The following is a 17,890-nucleotide window of genomic DNA, read 5'->3' as shown; positions in this document are numbered from 1 at the left end:
GGACTAGTTTTTGCCAATATGTAATAAGTAAAACAAGAAAAAGAAAATATTGTTTGTCACTCTTAAATTAAGATTCATCTTATAAAACCATCACAATCTGGCAACGCTGTCGCCATCGCTTGTCACTCAGAGTTGATCACGTGCATCGGAAATTGTTTTGCGATTACCATATATGCTCAGACAGCCAGGCGGCTCTTAAAGCGCTTATGAGTTCAAAATGTAAAGCAAAATGCCCACTGGAGAAACAGACAAGGGCATAGGCATTCATCCAAAGCCCTAATCCTAAGACTAAAGGAACTAAGGAACTGCTAATACTTTGTAGGAATAAAGGGCAGAGTACCTATAACAGGTCTCTTGAGAGGACGCATGGCTATCAAGTGCTACCCGAACATGCTCAACCTGTATCAAGGAAGTCTTTGCTGCAGACTCTGTGATAAAGATACTGAAACAGCGGAGCACATAAAAAACAAATCGTCGGTGAAACGTGATAAACTGCTAACTCCATTATTCCTAATTTTACAGGAGAGTAAAAAAACGGTACAAAAAAATATGTACACATGTAGGAAGTAGTTTGATGCGTTAATATGACAAAGAGATAAGAATTTTATTTGCTGCACAATAGGGAGATAGCAGATATTCGTCTTGCAGAAATAAGAAATAAAAATATATTTCTGGAGATAGCAACCTTTATTGTTTGAAATTTTGAAAATGTAAATGAATATTACTCAAACAGATTTAGAAATAATCAATTAAATTTAAAAAATATGACATTCATAACCATATATTTATAATATCGTCGGTCTAGAAGCAAAACATACAAGTCCAAAAACGAATACATTTTTAATGAAACTTTTAATTTTTTTGCATTTTTAAAGAACTGAAGTAGCAGAATTTTGGACTTAATTAATATGAAAATAATTTAAAAATTAAACTTATAATTCTTAGAAGATATGGTAGATCCTTCCATGCTTATCCTATTTGTTTACAACGGTAGTAGACCGAGCTTGGAAGACCAGTGCGTGATTTTATTAAATTTTTAATACTTTTCTCCTTATTTTTTTAATTTTTATAAAAATTATGTATCATTTACGTGAAAAAACTTTGAAAAAATAAAACTGATTAGGTATTATGGAAACTCTTGTACAAATAAGTAATGTTATTAAAACTATTTATAGCACGCCGATGAATTGCTCGTATATAGAGAATTTCGTTTTTCCCCTTACCCTTTACGGATACCCCGTATTTACAGAACGGATCTACGCAGGGTCGGACTGGCCATATTATATAGCTATAATAACTTTTAAGAGGGGGGGCAGCCTTCGCGAGCCCCCTTTATAGTTCATTATTTATTCTTAACAATATTTGCTTTTGCATTGCATTATGGAATTTGCATTGCATTGGTTTACCTTGCATTAGGGTAGTTCCATGATTTCTATACAGGGTGAGTCTTAAATAAGTGCAAATATGTTCAAGGCTGGTAAATCTCGATAAAAGAAACATAATATTTTCTCTTTACCGTTTTTTTCAAATAAATCCAAAACAACCGAGTTATTTCACTTTTAAAATTTCCAATTTTTGGCTATAATTTTGAGAATCATTGGATTTTCTTGTTTGTAAATTTAATCTACTACCTATGTTACCATATTACAAACAAAGTATGCTTTTAAACTAAAAATTAAAAAAAAATCCATTTTTTTTTAAATTCCAAATTTTCAAAAAAAAATCGCGCAAAAAAACTCATAATCGTGTTTCTTAGGTCGAAATATACTACCCTAAAAATATTTGCACTTATTTAAAACTCACCCTGTATATAATAGGGAAAAATTGACCAAAATATAAGGCGAAAAAAAAACGCAAAAAAAAAACAGAGGTCCCTCCTTACATTGCCACTCGGGCCCCTTTGGCGTACTGGGACCCTGGGTCGACGTACTATATTAAAAATCATACGACGAAGAATCTGTGTGTTTGCTTTAGCGTGATCGTAACGAAAATTACAGAGATAGCAGCATTTCGGTGGCTATTTGAGATCACTAGGAGTTAGCAGATATTATTGAGTTAAAATAAAAAATTTTCTTTAATGAGAAAAAATGTATTTGCTTTCCCTTATTATAGAGTATTTTTTTCTCTTTCTAATGGTATAAAAAACTTATTAACGTAAAAAATGAAGTTAGCAGGTTATCACGTTTCACTGACGAAATAGATTATTATCGACAAAATGAAATATTTAAAAAATGCAAGATGCAATGAAAAAAATAAAACGAACTCTTCCATTTTCTTATAAAACTATTAATACTAGTCAAGATTATTTCTCTCGCTCAACTAGGAAAAGAAAACCAATCCCGAAACACAAAAGCTCGTTCCCCTTCCAATACTCAACCTCTTTCTATAGTCCGCTGGAAAATTATGTTGTGAATCAAAACTTTTATCGGCAAAGATGACAATGGAAGCAATAAAAACCCAGACACAACCGTTCTAATTCAAACTCAAACAGAAAAACGGCCCGTCTCCATTTGGAAATTAAATTAGGTGAAGCATTTCTCACGCCGTCCATAACAATGACCTTATTTTGGAGGAATATGGGGGAGGGGGGGGAGACTTCTCCTTCTGTGTTTTGTGAGAGTTTTTTTTTTCTCTTCGCCTTCGCCTTAACTAGGTTTTTTCGTTTGTTTGGAGTAGGTCGAGGGGTTTTGGATGACTAAAGGCAGGGTAAAAAGCTAATTGATGGTGTGTGTGACTGCATGTTTTTCGCCAGAAAGGAAATCACAGTTAGCGTATTTTGGAAGTCGACTTTTTATTTGGTGTTTTTAGTTAGTCTTCAGTTTTGTTAATTTTACTTTTTTTGCTCAATTTTATTTGGTTTGGTAATATGTCTTTATTTATTTTTAATTATTCAATAGCCCGGTATTTCAGTGTTTTTTTTAAGAGCATCTCATTTTGAAATAAACAGTCTCTTTGTTTTCGTTTTTTTTTCGTTGAAACTTACACATTTTGAGTTATATCTCGTGTCCTGTATAAGAATGCAGTGTACCACAGTTATCCCAAAAATGTTGATTGTTTCTATACCCATAATTAAAGTAATTCTTATACACATTTAACATTTTTTGGACAAGTCTACATGTCGTATTTGGGAGATTTGGAAGATTTAAAAGAAAAAGAAAAATTCACACATTTTGCATTTACAAATTCACACTCACATGGAATTTTGTAAATGCAGTTAATTGGTGGTCTGTATTATTATTCTCAGGTTTTATATTGCTTAAAATATATCTTGAGTTTGAGGAAGCACTAAAAACGGTTTAATTATTTACTTGCGTCCAAATTGTTACTACATCCTTTCTAGGGCGCAAAGCTAGGGAGTGTGTGATATATCATTGTACTCAGGAGACCGAGTTCTGTCAAAATCTGAAATAAAAAATTCAGGTCCGTATTTAAAAAAATTAAGTTCGCCTTTGTATCTCAGAAACTATAATTTAATTTGAAAATCTAAAAATACCATCAGATAGCCCTACTAAAATGGCTATGAGAATGTGCAATTAGTTTTTTGATTTTCTAAAAAGTAACGACAAGAAAAAATAAAACTGATTTTCAAAAAAATTCGTTTTTTTTCAAAAAACTCAGCAATCCTTGAAATGTTGAAAACTTTTTTGATGGCATCTTGGTGAACATCCCAAAGCGTAACTTTGCCCCAATTTAATTATGTTCGTATCTATTATGGTTACCGAGATATCACTGCTCGTACCTCGAATTTGTAGCACCCTGTATATTTTTAAGGTAGATAAATCTAAGACGTTTATGGACTGAGACTGCTAGATGGCAGGACCGACTTCTCTGTATTTTACTACAGAAAAATATTTTTTGTTACTCTGAATTTTGAAGCGACCAATAAAAACAGAGAAAATAAAAATCGATAATTTTAGGACTGTGCCAGTTGGTTACTAATCTACCAGATACTTTCTGCCTATTAGATATGCTATAGAAGCTGATAATTATACAATTCGACCATTGTAAATACCCAACAAATTCTTCAAGGCCAACGAGGCCGATGTTTCTCACTGATAAGAAATAAAAAGTTTAGATAATTTTCGAGGATTTTTTTTTCTAATGCACATAAAGTATTTTATATTCTTTGTCCGCTTGATCTATTATCCTGGTTGCATGTATGGAAGTTTTGTTTATTCTAGTTTTAAAAAATTTTCTTATTTCTTTATAGTTGTAGACCCTCATAGCCAAAAATAGACAACAATAAGATCAATTATTACGGGGCTGTGCGACATAAAAAAAATTATTGTTTTTGTGTATCGGTTTTTTTTTATAATCGCGACACAGTCCCTTTAACCCAATATTTTGCTTTGTTTAATTTGTATATTAATATCTAAAAAAAGGTAAATAAACTATATGAATTTGAATAAATTTGAATTTGAATTACAAAAATATTATTTAAATATGTTAGCGAGGCTACATCATAATTGTAAATGGTTGAATAAACTGAAAATTATGATGATGATGGTTATCTAGATTGAAGTTAATTTAATTGTCTTTAACATTATTAAAGCAAATATGTTTTTCCCCTAAAATTTTATTTTGGTGGTGACATTCTTGAAATAATACCCTTTGATATAGATCGGTGAACCCTGTCTAGACCAAAGTTATGATTTTGCTGCTTGCCGGGGTCGAGAAAATGCCGAGAAATATGGAAAAGAAAAACAGCGCATTTATTCTGATTCCGGCTTTGCCACGCGATGCTTTCTCGCTAAATTCGAAATAAAGCCGAAATGACGTCGTGGCTCGGCCACACGCCATTCCACGCAAACCGAATATCGAAGTGTCCCTGTCACTTTGGCTTTTTATCCTGTAATTTATTTTTCTTTTACGCCCGCCGTTGTCGTCTGCGGCGCTGATATACGACACCGGTAATCTTCCCCGGTTTTTATTTTGAATTTAATAAAGGAGGTCGAGCGCTCGGGGGAAAACATCTTGTTTTTGTTTCTGCGACGGCCAAAAATGGAGGGGGTATCTTTTTCATAAAAGAAATCGTCGGGGATTAATCATAAATTTACTGAAGAAAGAATGCAGAAAAACTATTGGAAATGTTGGAGCGGACTCAATTGATTCATGATATTACTTAAACGATATACAAGGCGAGTCTCTCTTAACTGTCCGGTACTCGCGCCGGGTATTCTAATACCACACACGGTTATTTTACTTAGATATCTTGGTGAAGAAATGGCAAAATATACACAACCAAACTTATATGGAATCACCTATTATTTCCCATAATTTTTGAGATGTATGAGAATTTTCTGTTTATGAATAAAACTCAGTCCTTACCAATGACCTTTAATGAAAAATAATCCATATAGCAATAAAAAAAAATAATCAGTTCCCAAAATAAACAAAATGGTATTTTTTTGGTTTCTGAAACGAAATTAAGATTTAAATTTTTAATGGCCAAAAAGTTTAAACAAAAAGAAAATTGGTAATTTTAATATTCTTTGTTGCCACCTCTAGCCCTTATGCAAGCTTCTATCCGCGCTGGCATGCTTCTTGTTAAATTATCCACGTTGTCTTGCGGTATGTTTTCCCATTATGCTAATGCTGCATCAATAGGCTGTGCGAGATTTCCTGGATTGTTTCGACGAGCTCTAACCCTTCTTTTGAGCTAGTCCCACAAGTGCTCGATAGGATTTAGATCTGGTAAATAGGCAGGCCAGTCCAAAACTATGACACCTTCCGTTTCAATACGTTCTCTAGTCACTCTGCTGGTATGGGGAGGTGCACTATGGCGCATGAAATTAAAATTATCCCCAATTGCAGCTCTCCACAGACTAACGATTGGTTCTAGCACCAAAGCAACATATCTCCCACCCGTTAAAATTTGTTTAAGTGGTAACAATGGAGTTTTTGCTCCTAGTATAATACTTCCCCAGAAAATTACAGTTCCTCCTTTATATCTTGGTACAGATTTGGCAGCCTGACGTCTCGCTCGTCTTCCTGGAGCTCTAAGAATCCGAATTCGATGGTTATCTGATCTTAGGCCAATTCTGCTCTCATCCGAAAAAAGAACATTTTGCCAATTCTCAGTTGTCCAGTTTTGATGTTGAAGGCATCAATTTAGCCGATCAATTTTATTTTGCCGAGATAACTGTAGGATACGTAAATCTTTCCTACTGTAAAACCCTCGTGCACGAAGGCTGTTTCTTATGGTTTCAACTGAAATGTTCACACTTGTAGCTGCCAGAACTTGTCTTTGTAGCCCTGAATGAGAAACATTGGGATTTATACTAGCAATTTAGCACACAAGGCGGTCTTATTGTTCAGTTGTGACTCTTTGGCGAATTTGTATGGGCCTATCCTTGTGTGTTCCTAATTCCAAGTATCTTGCATATGTTTTCGATACAACACCCTGGGCAACGCCTACTATCTCTGCTACGTCTCTCTGGAGCATTCCTTGTTCGGTGAGAGCAATAATTCTTACCCTCTGTACATTTATTAATCCAACATAAGGCATTTTTTAATTTTTTTGGATTGAATGAAAATTACCAGACAATCGTGATTTTTACTACTGAACACTAAATTCAAAAGAAAATAAATCGCAGTAGTCGTTTACTCTTTATTATCATGTTTATTTACAACAAAAAGCCTTATCTTAAAGTTGTATACCAATTTTTATCCTTGCAAGAAATTTAGTCCGAAATAAAGAGTGATTCCATATAAGTTTGGTTGTGTATATATAAAATGACGGAAACTTAACATGATATACAGGGTAATTCACGGCCATAGCACGTTAGACGTTTATGAAGAACCGGTGATGGATTTTTGCATAAAGGTACCTGCTCCAAGCATTATAATGTTGCCGTTTCATACTAAAAGTGGTAGTATTTGCTATTTTAAATGGACCACCTGATATATTATTATATTTTTCGAAACTACTTCCAAATCTCGAAATTTTTCTTTTATACTAACCTATACCAATCTCTAATAATTTTCGAGTTAAAAAATAAAACGTGTAAAATTGACAAAAACATAATCCTGAATAAGCATTGGTTAAATCATAAATTCGGCATATTGGAAGCTAAATGGTTTATGGATTAAGAAATTAAGCAAAGTCGACATATTCGATCTGTCTAAATCTACTGATTGGATATCAAGATAGGTTGTAATGGTGGTGATAAAGCAAAGCAAGAATTTCCATTAACATACAAACTGGATAAAATTTTCTCATATTTATGTCAGCATGAGAAAAAACAATATGGCGATATTATTATATAACTTAGTAATATTTGAGGGGTAGTTTCATCTCGTTGGAATTTGACTTTCGAAAAATCCGGTTGCCAAAAATAAGCTTTTTACGTCAAGCAGTTTAAGCAGAATCGTGGTTAATCAATTACCCAACTTTGGAACACCCTGTATGTTTTTTTTTAAATATTTCAAAATATGTAAAAAACCAAATAAATTATGTTTGTCCAAGCATTTTCCCGAAAGACTAACCGTTTTTTAAATAACAAATATTGTAATATTTGAGGGGCGTTTTCACCCTCTTGGAATTAGATATTCCAGAAACCCCTCCTTATCGAACCTCTATACCCCACAGTCAATCCTCCAAATTTGTCAAAAATCAGCTTTAAACGTCAAGCAGTTTAAGCAGAATCGTGTGATTACTCTATGGTCATATTTTATGAAACACCCTGAATAAATTTATAAAAAATCTTAAAATATGTAAAACAACAAAATAAAATATACGTGTTTAAGAGTTTTTCCGAAAAACTCACCGGTTTATAAATAAAAAATATTTTAATATTTGAGGGATTAGTTTCACCCCCTTAGAATTCGAGTTTCGAAAAATCCCTTCTTATCGAACCTCTACACCCTAAAGTCAATCTGTTTTCCAAAAATCAGCTTTTTACGTCAAGCGCTTTAAGCAGGATCGTGATTAATCAATGACCAGATGTTTCGAAACACCCTGTATACATTTTTAAAAAATCTTAAAATATGTAAAAAACAAAATAAAATATACGTGTTTAAGCGTTTTTTCGGAAACTTGACCGTTTTTTAAATAAGAAATATTGTAATATTTGAGGGGTGGTTTCACCCTCTTGGAACTGGAATTTCGAAAAATCCCTTCTTATCGAACCTCTACACCCTAGAATCAACCTGTATGCCAAAATTGAGCTCCTTACGTTGAGTGGTTTGAGCAGGATCGTGATTAATCAGTATGTCAGTCACTTAAGGATTTTATATATTAGTATAGATATAATAGGGTTGAATTTAAAATAACAAGGATTTGAGCAATTTTATAAGAAAGGAAATAAATAATATTTTTGCTCTCCCTGTGTCTAATCTATCGGTTGATTTAAACAGATCGAATATATGGACTTCCGTTAACTTATAACCCAAATTTCAACTTTAAAAATGTTTAATTCATGATTTTACGCCGTGAATCACCCTATATTTCTATTTTATGTCTAATATTCCAAAAATATGTGTTTTTTCATTGCCCTTATTAATTTTTTTTTAGATTTGAGCTGATGTACGGTGTCACGGAATTGGAAAGCATCCATTTACCTTTGGGCGGAGATACAGCTCTTATTCATGGAATGTTCGAGGAACAAAAAGACGAAGAACTCAGTAAATACATGCGCACTCGGTGCGAAATCAAACCCAACATTTGTTTTTTGGAAACAAGGGCCAAATACAAATATGACGCAAATTTAGAAGTAAGTATAAGATAGTGAATAAAAGGTAAAATAAACATAGACAGGTTGTTAACTGGATAGTTACTTATAGGGGAACAGAATGGCAACACTGTCTATTGAGAACGCATGCACTTATAGGGTTTTCTGCCGACTCGTCCCGTCGCGTCGTCTATCGACGAGCGGGCCGAGGTTGCCATATTTCAACCAAAAAGCTCTTGCCGCGAGTAATAAACAAATTAACAACCTGTATAAGTTCATACCAATTAAACTTTTAGTCACGTGTATAAGCTTGGCTGGCACAGCGTTGCCCACTTTTACATAGTTTCTTTTAATCAAAATATTTTAGGCAAAAAAAGCAAAAATAATAAAAAAATGAAATAATTATAAAAATTAATAAAATTAATTATAAGTATATAAACAGTTAATATTTATATTAACAAAACTCACCTTCTTAACAGCACTTAAGAGACATAAGGGGTCATTACTACCGCTGTCTCGTTCAAAATATTCTAATAAGGTTGCGATGAGTTTTTTGCAGCGCCTATTAAGCTATCTTCTACACTTTGCACTAAAAGAGGTTATAAATAGAACAGTGTTCGATAGCAAGGTCCGCTAGTAAAAAATTTTAAGCTTAAAGCATAGACAAACAAATAAAAAGAGACTGACAAATTATATGGCAAAGAGAGGGACAACGTTCCCGTAGCGCAACTCAGAACGCAAAATTTCGTTCTATTTTTGTTGATCTGCGCATTGCGTGGGCCCACTATCTCATTCTAATATAATAAGAGAGTAAGAAGCAGCCATATAAAACGTAATTTCTAAATAGAAATTAGAACAATCGCCTTTCGTTTTCGTCATCATGACAACCAAGATGACAATTCGTCATGTTTGTTAAATTTTCTTTTGGTGATTTACCTTTTTTTCTAAACTCTCCATTTTATTGACTTATGAATATGGATAGGGAACAAATTCCTTTGTTATTTATATTGGGGTACTTATAATTTTAAGTTATACTATTTTTTATTTTATTTGCTGCAGGAGCCAGTATCATGTATTTTTTATATGTATTGGTACCCCCTTTCTCTGATAGATATGTTAAAGACACCCGGTAAAATAAAAGTAAGTAGTTATATTTATCATCTAATTAAGAAAAAAGTAGAAGTAGTAGTGTCAAAAATATTTCGAACCTGTCTTAACATAACAAATTAATACAATTAAATTTTCTCATTTTTTAGGTAGGTAGTTTAAAGCTGGTTTATAATAACCAGAAACTTTATTAATATACCTATTTTACTTTTGTATTAGGATTAAAACTGGACTTGAAAATGGTTCAGGATCATGATTCTCGTAAAGTCTTCTTTGCTTGGATATTCACTTTGTTATTGCAATTAGGCAGTTTTTTCGAAAATGAGATTTTTAATGCCCTTTAAAAAAATTGGCCGATCGTTTCCTGCAACAGTCAGTTCTTCTGCATTTAAAATTGGTAGGTGGGTGGAATAAACACTGTTATTTTTTGTTATTATATTATGAAAAACTTATTTATTTTTATGTATAAATAAATATGTTTATAAAACAGTACAATTTTTGCTTTTTTTTTATAATTTCCCTTATAATAGTAGTATTCTTTCGTTCTGAAAGAAACTGCAAATTTTCACTTAAACTGATTTATTCCCTACACCACGTTTCCTTTACGTGGCATAGGGAATAAATCAGTTTAAGTGAAAATTTTCAGTTTCAGAATGAAAGAATACTACTAATAATGGCTAATTTAAATTTCCCGCCAGCCAGAAGCCAGAATGTGTGATAATGTCCTACAATACGTTTTATACCTATCTCTTTCTTTTTCATATGAGGCACACATCATAAAGAAAGATAGCAATAAAGACGTACGTCCTGTCGTGGACCTGCTAATTGGTTTCAAAATTGTTGAGTTGCGCTTCGGGAACGTGGTCCCACTCTTTACCATGAGATTTATCAGTCTCTTTTTATTTGTTTGTCTATGGTTTAAAGTATCACAATTTATTCAAAAACACATACTACAAAACTAAAGTGTCATAACGGATGACAGTGTCAGGAAATAAATAAATAAATGTAAAACTTGGAAAATAAGTTGGTTATAATAATGGTTTTATAATTCGGAAACTCTCTATTTATTTATCTAGTAATGCTAAAACACTCTATTTTAAAGTCGATTAGAGAAAATAGTATGATTCATTGGCAAGTAATGTAAACATTTACGATCCGGTAAAATTGTGATGTAAGAGGAGGCTAAGCTTGCCTACGCCGGTTCAGTAGTAGACTGGCCAGCCGGCTGTTGTGTTGTGTTTTGTCATAGAGCTGATATTTGGGGGTTGAGAGTCTTTTGACTATAAACGTTGCAAATACTGTAAGGCAACGCACAGTGCTTCGTCCCATGGACAAAAATCAAAAAATAAGGTAAAATTTACTAATATCTGAATATATAATTTTATACTTATAGCAATGTTCAACCATCCTGTATATTATTTTTCATAAACAGCGTTTTTGTTAGCAAATATTTTCACTAAAAATAAATTTTGCGATCATTATCTCATCACTGAAAAGAATAACATTCATAGTAGTTCTGTATATTATGGAGTTAAACGGGTACGTACTTAATTGAAAGCCACTATGGATATTGTTAAACAAGGTATGTACTTTAAATTTATTTCTAAACAAGTTCGTGACTGTTTAGTTTTTATTTATTTTTTAAGATGATTCTTAAATGGGTATAAAAGTTTTACGTTTTCAAACTTCAGAAAGGCATTTAAAAAAAACATATCAAAACATATCGTATTTATTGAATATTTTTGTTGCCATATTCATACACTTTTAATTTTTGTATACTTCACCTGCGTCTGCTTGCGACGAACTTTATTTTATAATACTTTTCAGATGGAGTAAAATTGATAAGCAATGCCGATCTGGCTAATACTTGGCTTGATCATAAGGACAAGAACTCAAAATTATTTGTATTTCAAAAAATATGTTCTTATTAGATATTGATGAACCTTCCAGTCAAATGAGACACCACTTGTGCCTGAAAAAGTCCACTATGTTGGAGCGAAACGTCGCATAAAAAAAGTGTCCATCTTTCAATTTATTATAAAATCTCATACCCAAGAAAAGGAAAAAATAATATATGGATATGGTCTATTAAAGAGGTAACTATTAACATCCGAACCCCTCATACCGACAAAATGAACAGTAACAACGCGAAAAAGTAACATATTAGAAAATGATGTACAGAAATATCTTATATGTGAGGATACTTCATCTACCTGTGATTTGGATACTATAAATTTGGAAGATTCTGTCAGCAGTGATTCTCCTGAATCAGAGTAGTTACGATCTATGCATTTTGTTGTCCTAAAGTAAATTTATAGTATCTTAAGTTTTTTTTTAATTAAATATAACATTAATGTTTCTTTTCATTAAAGAAAAACATTTTTATCTTATATTAGGCTTCTATTGTAGGAATCATGTTCTAATGTTATTTCAATTCTTTTTTATCACAGGAATTTATTTAATACTTACACCGTTTTCATACTATAACTTATTATTTGCTTAGATGGAACACAGCTCCAACATTATTATTATTTATAAGATTTTTTTTTCATAAACGTGGGACTAAGAACATCATCATTTAGTACAATGAGAGTACTCATCATTTGTGTGAAATAAACCTAGTTTGAATAAATTGCTTACAATAAAAGAGAAGTTTTGGATTTTTGTCCTCTAGAGCCATATGTTCGAAGCACTGCGCAACGGGTCGTTTGACCGGAAGAAAACCTCTGGTGACGTCTTTCCTTCGAGGGTGGTCTTGAGAGTTTGAGGTCTCCCTTGTCTTCTCGATTGACACGATGCGGCGTTGGGGTAGAGAGACTAGTGAGGTACCCCAATTAGCTTATTCGATTGGGATGCGAATCTGTTTAGCGGCAGAGTTGCGTCCGGGGGAAGCCCCTATACTATTTCAGTTGAGACTAGCTAGTTGTTGAAGATTATTAACCAATATATAACCGAATGATATTTGAATTAGATGGAAAATATGGAATGGGATATATTTAATAGAATATATCAGTGGCTAGGGGGCGGAGTACCCCCGGGTGAGTGGTTAAGGTAACGGGTCGTTTGACCGGAAGCAAACCTCTGGTGACGTCTTTCCTTCGAGGGTGGTCTTGAGAGTTTGAGGTCTCCCTTGTCTTCTCGATTGACACTATGCGGCGTTGGGGTCGTGTCTACCATTTAACTATTAATTTTATCCAGATCAGTAAATCTTTGTTTTGTTATTTTCATGTACAATGAGAGAGTGCTTGCCAATGACCAACTAAATGAATATTTGAGGTGAATTTGCATTGTGAGACCCGGTTGAGTAAGTCCCAGAAATAAGCGATTTTACATAAATGTCGCAACTTGGCAACAGTGAATTTAAAAATCGCGCCTTCAATTCTAACTAAAAGTTTAATTAGTTCTTCAACTAAAAGTTTAATTAGTATCGCTTATAGTTTAACTCATTTTTCCCTAAGACACAAAAGCAAATTGTAAACAAACCGTTTGTTTATTTACATTTCTTGACTTTACCACAGACTTATTAATATGTTGTATAACTCATCAATGTGGTTTCAGGATCTTCATAAAAAACAAATGAATATCTCTATTTACGCCAAACGTATCTAGGTTGTGTACCATTGTTTTGTACTACAGTATGGTTTCTACATTTATATTACTTTTCTGAGCTTACAACAATCCTTACAATCAAATTTCTATTATTTTTTTAGTAATAAATGAAGTAACCAAGAATAAATTTAGACCATGACTACAGTATCTTGAAAAAATATACTTTCTTTTATTTTCGCACAGTAAATAACCTCGTATATGCGGATTTAAATGCATAAGCGACAACACCCCTACAGAGAACCTGCATCGCCCCACTCGACTATGCACAATGTCACCCTCCCGCTCCCCCTAGAATAAACAAAGCGCCCTCTGGGGAGCACTAGATGAACTTTCGGAACGTGAGATTATCATTTGGCCTTGCGGAAGCCGTTTTGACCGTAAACGAGTCGAGATATACACGTTTTGACGGACGCCAGAAGCGATTGGGCGATATAAGCGAGGCAATTATATTCTGGAAATGGGCGTTGGATGTATCTAAATAGCGTGCGAAATCAAAGAGATTGTGCATGGATTATGGATTTGTAACGCCATAACGGGATTTCGTTACGTGGTAATAGTTGGGAGAGTGCAGTAATAGGGAGATTTAAATAATTTATAGCGTTGTTGATTTGAAATTAATTAACTTCAAAAATTCATTAGCTTTAGAATAGGTAGGCCATTGACCATGATATGGCCGAGGACCGCGGTTTGGATACCGCGTAAACAAAGTAGGTCCCGTCCAGATTAGCCCTGGCAGCAAAAAGGAGACGTTAACTAAAATCTTTACTTTACATTTATCAGAGAATCAAGCAGCCCTAAAAGCATCCAACTCAGTATCCATCAATTCGAAGTGGGCCAAAGGATGCATAGAGAAGCTGAACAAATTAGTCAAAGGAAATAAAATTTTTCTACTCTGGGTGCCAGATCACCAAGGGATAGGAGGCAATGAAAAAGCAAACGACCTAGTTAAAAAAGGAGCGAACACTCCACTAATAATCGTTCTGCTTCCCAAATGGAAACAAACTTAAAGCAGAACTCTTTCATTTGAAGATTTCATTCGTAACCTGAAAGGGGAATCATCCAACGGTCCAAGAAAAATCAAACATCAATAGATTAAAGCTAAAGGCGCACTCTCACGACTCGTCCACTTGGCAAGTTCGCCAATATTTGCGTAATTCGCAAGTATCCCCACCTGTCCCCATTTTGTAAACAACATTGGCAAGTGTGGCTCTCACACGACGCCGACGTGTTCATTTCAACAAGTACGCCATCAAAAACATTGTTTAAATCCTTGGCAAGTAAACAATATAGTCGCATCCATGGATACCGGTCGTCCCGAAATTGTCGTTGCTAGTGATTCTTTTTTCTTTTTAAGTTCTTTTACTGTACAGGGTGGATCAAATTCGACGCTTTTAAATGGAAACATCCTTTTCTATAGGAGATAGACGAAAACTAATATCGGTGTCTGGAGCTCAATTTTCTTCAAAAACAGGATGGTGAAAACCGCACATCAATATCTGTTACCGTTTCGGAGTTTTCAAAAATGTGCATTTTTAACAAATCGCTGTAACTTTTTTGCTATGGAAAATTTTGTATTTCTATGAAAACATTTCCAAAGCACCTTTTTACGTAGAATTTAATGGTTTAAGTATAATTTTTTTAAAATTAATAATTTAAGAGTTATCAACAGGAAAATTGATTTTTTATTTGGGATACCCTCTATATTTATAATTAACTGAAAAGAATTTAAAATTACTTTTCCAAAAATATAGCACACTTGATATTTTGTTATAATCCCCTTCGAAATACAGAATTTTCAAAAGTTTGCTACTTTTAACTAGTAGGCTTTTGGACCCCTTATTGATGATATGCCCTTAATGGAACCGGAAAACATATTTTTCCAGCAAGACGACGCACCGCTTCTGAACGCTGAAGTTATCAGCAAATTTTTGCAGCCAATTTCAAGAATAATTGAATAGCTTACCAAGAATCCCAGCCGTTGGCCGTCGGGGCGGCCTGACTTAGTGCGCATGGATCTAATCCTATGGATATTTGAGGAAGAATAAATGTTCCTTATTCTTCCGTATAATCTAGACAAGAATTAGAAATACTTAGCAATTATGCGAGGGTATCTTTCACCCCCACTGAGTTAATGAATTCCGCGAGAAATATTCAAAAACTACCCCGTCTGTCCATAACAGAAGACGGTCGATATGTCGAACGCCTGTAGCAGAATCTCATGTCTTGGTTTGCTATTTATTTTTATTGTTATTAGATATAGTTTAAATGTGTTGATGTTGGTTAAATATATTTTAAATTGTTATAAAATTCTGCATCTCTCATAGCAAATATTATTTTCGTTTTAATTGATGCTCACAGCTAGAATTTTGTGCACTACAGCCGGTGCCGTTCAAAGCCTACTTATTTAAAAAGGGCGAATTTTTATATACTCTATATCTCGAAGAGGAATCGAGCAAAATATCAAGTGTGTTATATTTTTGGAAAGGTAATTTTAAATTCTTTTCAATAAATTAAAAATATACAGGATGTCCCATATAAAAAATCAAATTTTCTGTTGATAATTCTTAAATTATTAATTTTAAAAAAATTATACTTAAACCATTAAATTCTACGTAAAAAGGAAATGTTTTTATAAAAATACAAAATTTTCCATTGCAAAAAAGTTTGGTTTGGTTTTTGGTTGAACAGCGATTTGTTAAAAATGCATATTTTTGAAAAACACCCCGTAAACGGCAACATATATCGATATGCGGTTTTCACCATCATGTTTCTGACAAAAATTGAGCTCCAGACACCGATATTAGTTTTTATCTATCTCCTATAGAAAAGGGTGTTTCCATTTAAAAGCGTCGAATTTGATCCACCCTGTACATTCCTATGTTTTTTATGTTTGGTCATCCATATGAAGGGCTCATTTCCGTATAAATCCATACATTTTAAAACAGCATCATTTGAAGACTACACGGGAAAAACCAGCTTGGTTCATTTTAATTGGAGCCGAGAAAAATGCAATTTAGTGCTTTTAAAGAAATATGTTATTTTCGATTGAATAGTTAGAAAAATATATATTACTATCAATTCTAAATTATTAATATTGTTAATTATGGCCATATTCTGAAATATCGAAATAAAAATGTCAAAATGCAAAACACGAGTAATGAGGAAAATCCAGGGATGTCCAATTAAAGGTTATATAAAACCTAAATCTAAACTATTTTTTGAGTATTTTGCTCAGCGGCTGACTGTTTTACGTGTAAAAAGAGACCGTTTAGGGAAACCACTTACTCAGCCACTCAGCCGCTGACCGTCCCTGAACGCGCCCATTGCTTTCTTTTTTCTCGTATGACGTTAAGATTTGTCTATAAAGTTGTATCGTTATCCTAATTTCTATGAAAATGTGACATATCGATTTTTCCCGTGTAGTTTAAATTTGTTCACTCCATTTATTGCTATGGGAACGATTTAGGTATGTCGCCAACATTGAACTTATTAATGTAAATTTGATATTATACGATCTATTATTGTTTTAACGTTTTAAATTATCGACAATTAACTCGAAAAACACTACGATCCGGAAATAAACTGGACATGCGCTATAACAGTAAATTATTTGCGCAGTAATTTTTTGCGTCTCGGCAAGTATAGTCAAGGCTCACGATTAATTATCTGTGGGGAAACACCAGAGCACCTCATCACTAAGTGCGCTGAGCGCTGAGAAGAAAACCATTCCTGCCATAAACTTTGGTACGACTGATATCGGAGATGGAGAACTAACCTCTCTAAAATATGAGTTCTGTCTCAATGCGGCGCGGATTATATTAAGTTTGTTGTCAAATGAATTTAAAAAAATGTATAATAAATAAACGGTTTGTTTACATTTTGTTTGTATATGATAATAAATGATGATACTATTAATTAAAATAATAATGACAAAATAAATGAATTTATATGATTAGTTTAGCTTTTATACACGTCTATAGAGTACACCGATGTAAAAAAGTTGTGCAAATTAAGATCGCAAATCATGTATAAAAATAAGAAGAAAAAATAAGATAAATAAATTCAAGAAAGTCCTCATTCGACGCCGGCTATACATACGGCTGGCGCTCTATATTAAGAGTAATGAGGACGGCATTTTTTCTCTTTCATTTCATTACGTCTTATGTTGGAAAATTGTCTCTTCTCAAAGTATGTCGACGATAAATCTCATACATCCAGCGGCATAAAGACGCGTAGAGCGTCTAAATAAAAAGATATATTTTACGAGTGTACAATGCTGATATAAAATGCTAGAGACCTAGTTTCGCTAATACGCTTTTTTCTTTGTCCTGAAATTCATTTATTTCAGTTTTATCTGAATAAAAAGCTAAATTAAAATAAATTAAAGGACTTTGTCAAGCTCTTAAACATTTTAAATGCAATAACTTTGTCAAAAGAATAAAAAATATTGTATATAATGATATTGAAACAAGAAAATCAGAGTCCTCCAAAAACATGTAATA

General features: G+C 33.3%; 1 protein-coding gene across 1 annotated transcript in view; it reads left to right on the top strand.

Annotated features, from left to right (window-relative positions):
• The window catches only part of LOC115886046 (neuroligin-4, X-linked-like), a gene marked incomplete at its 5' end in the record, with an annotated part of 245,135 nt that overhangs the window by 201,545 nt on the left and 25,700 nt on the right, over positions 1-17,890 (top strand). The window contains 1 exon segment of the mRNA XM_030905074.1: positions 8,516-8,714. Coding sequence (XP_030760934.1) covers positions 8,516-8,714 — 199 coding nt within the window.

The sequence above is a fragment of the Sitophilus oryzae genome, unplaced genomic scaffold (assembly GCF_002938485.1).
Source record: "Sitophilus oryzae breed Bouriz unplaced genomic scaffold, Soryzae_2.0 scaffold_466_pilon_pilon, whole genome shotgun sequence".
Classification (NCBI taxonomy): Eukaryota; Metazoa; Arthropoda; class Insecta; order Coleoptera; family Curculionidae; genus Sitophilus; species Sitophilus oryzae.
This window is presented reverse-complemented; position numbering and strand designations above follow the sequence as displayed.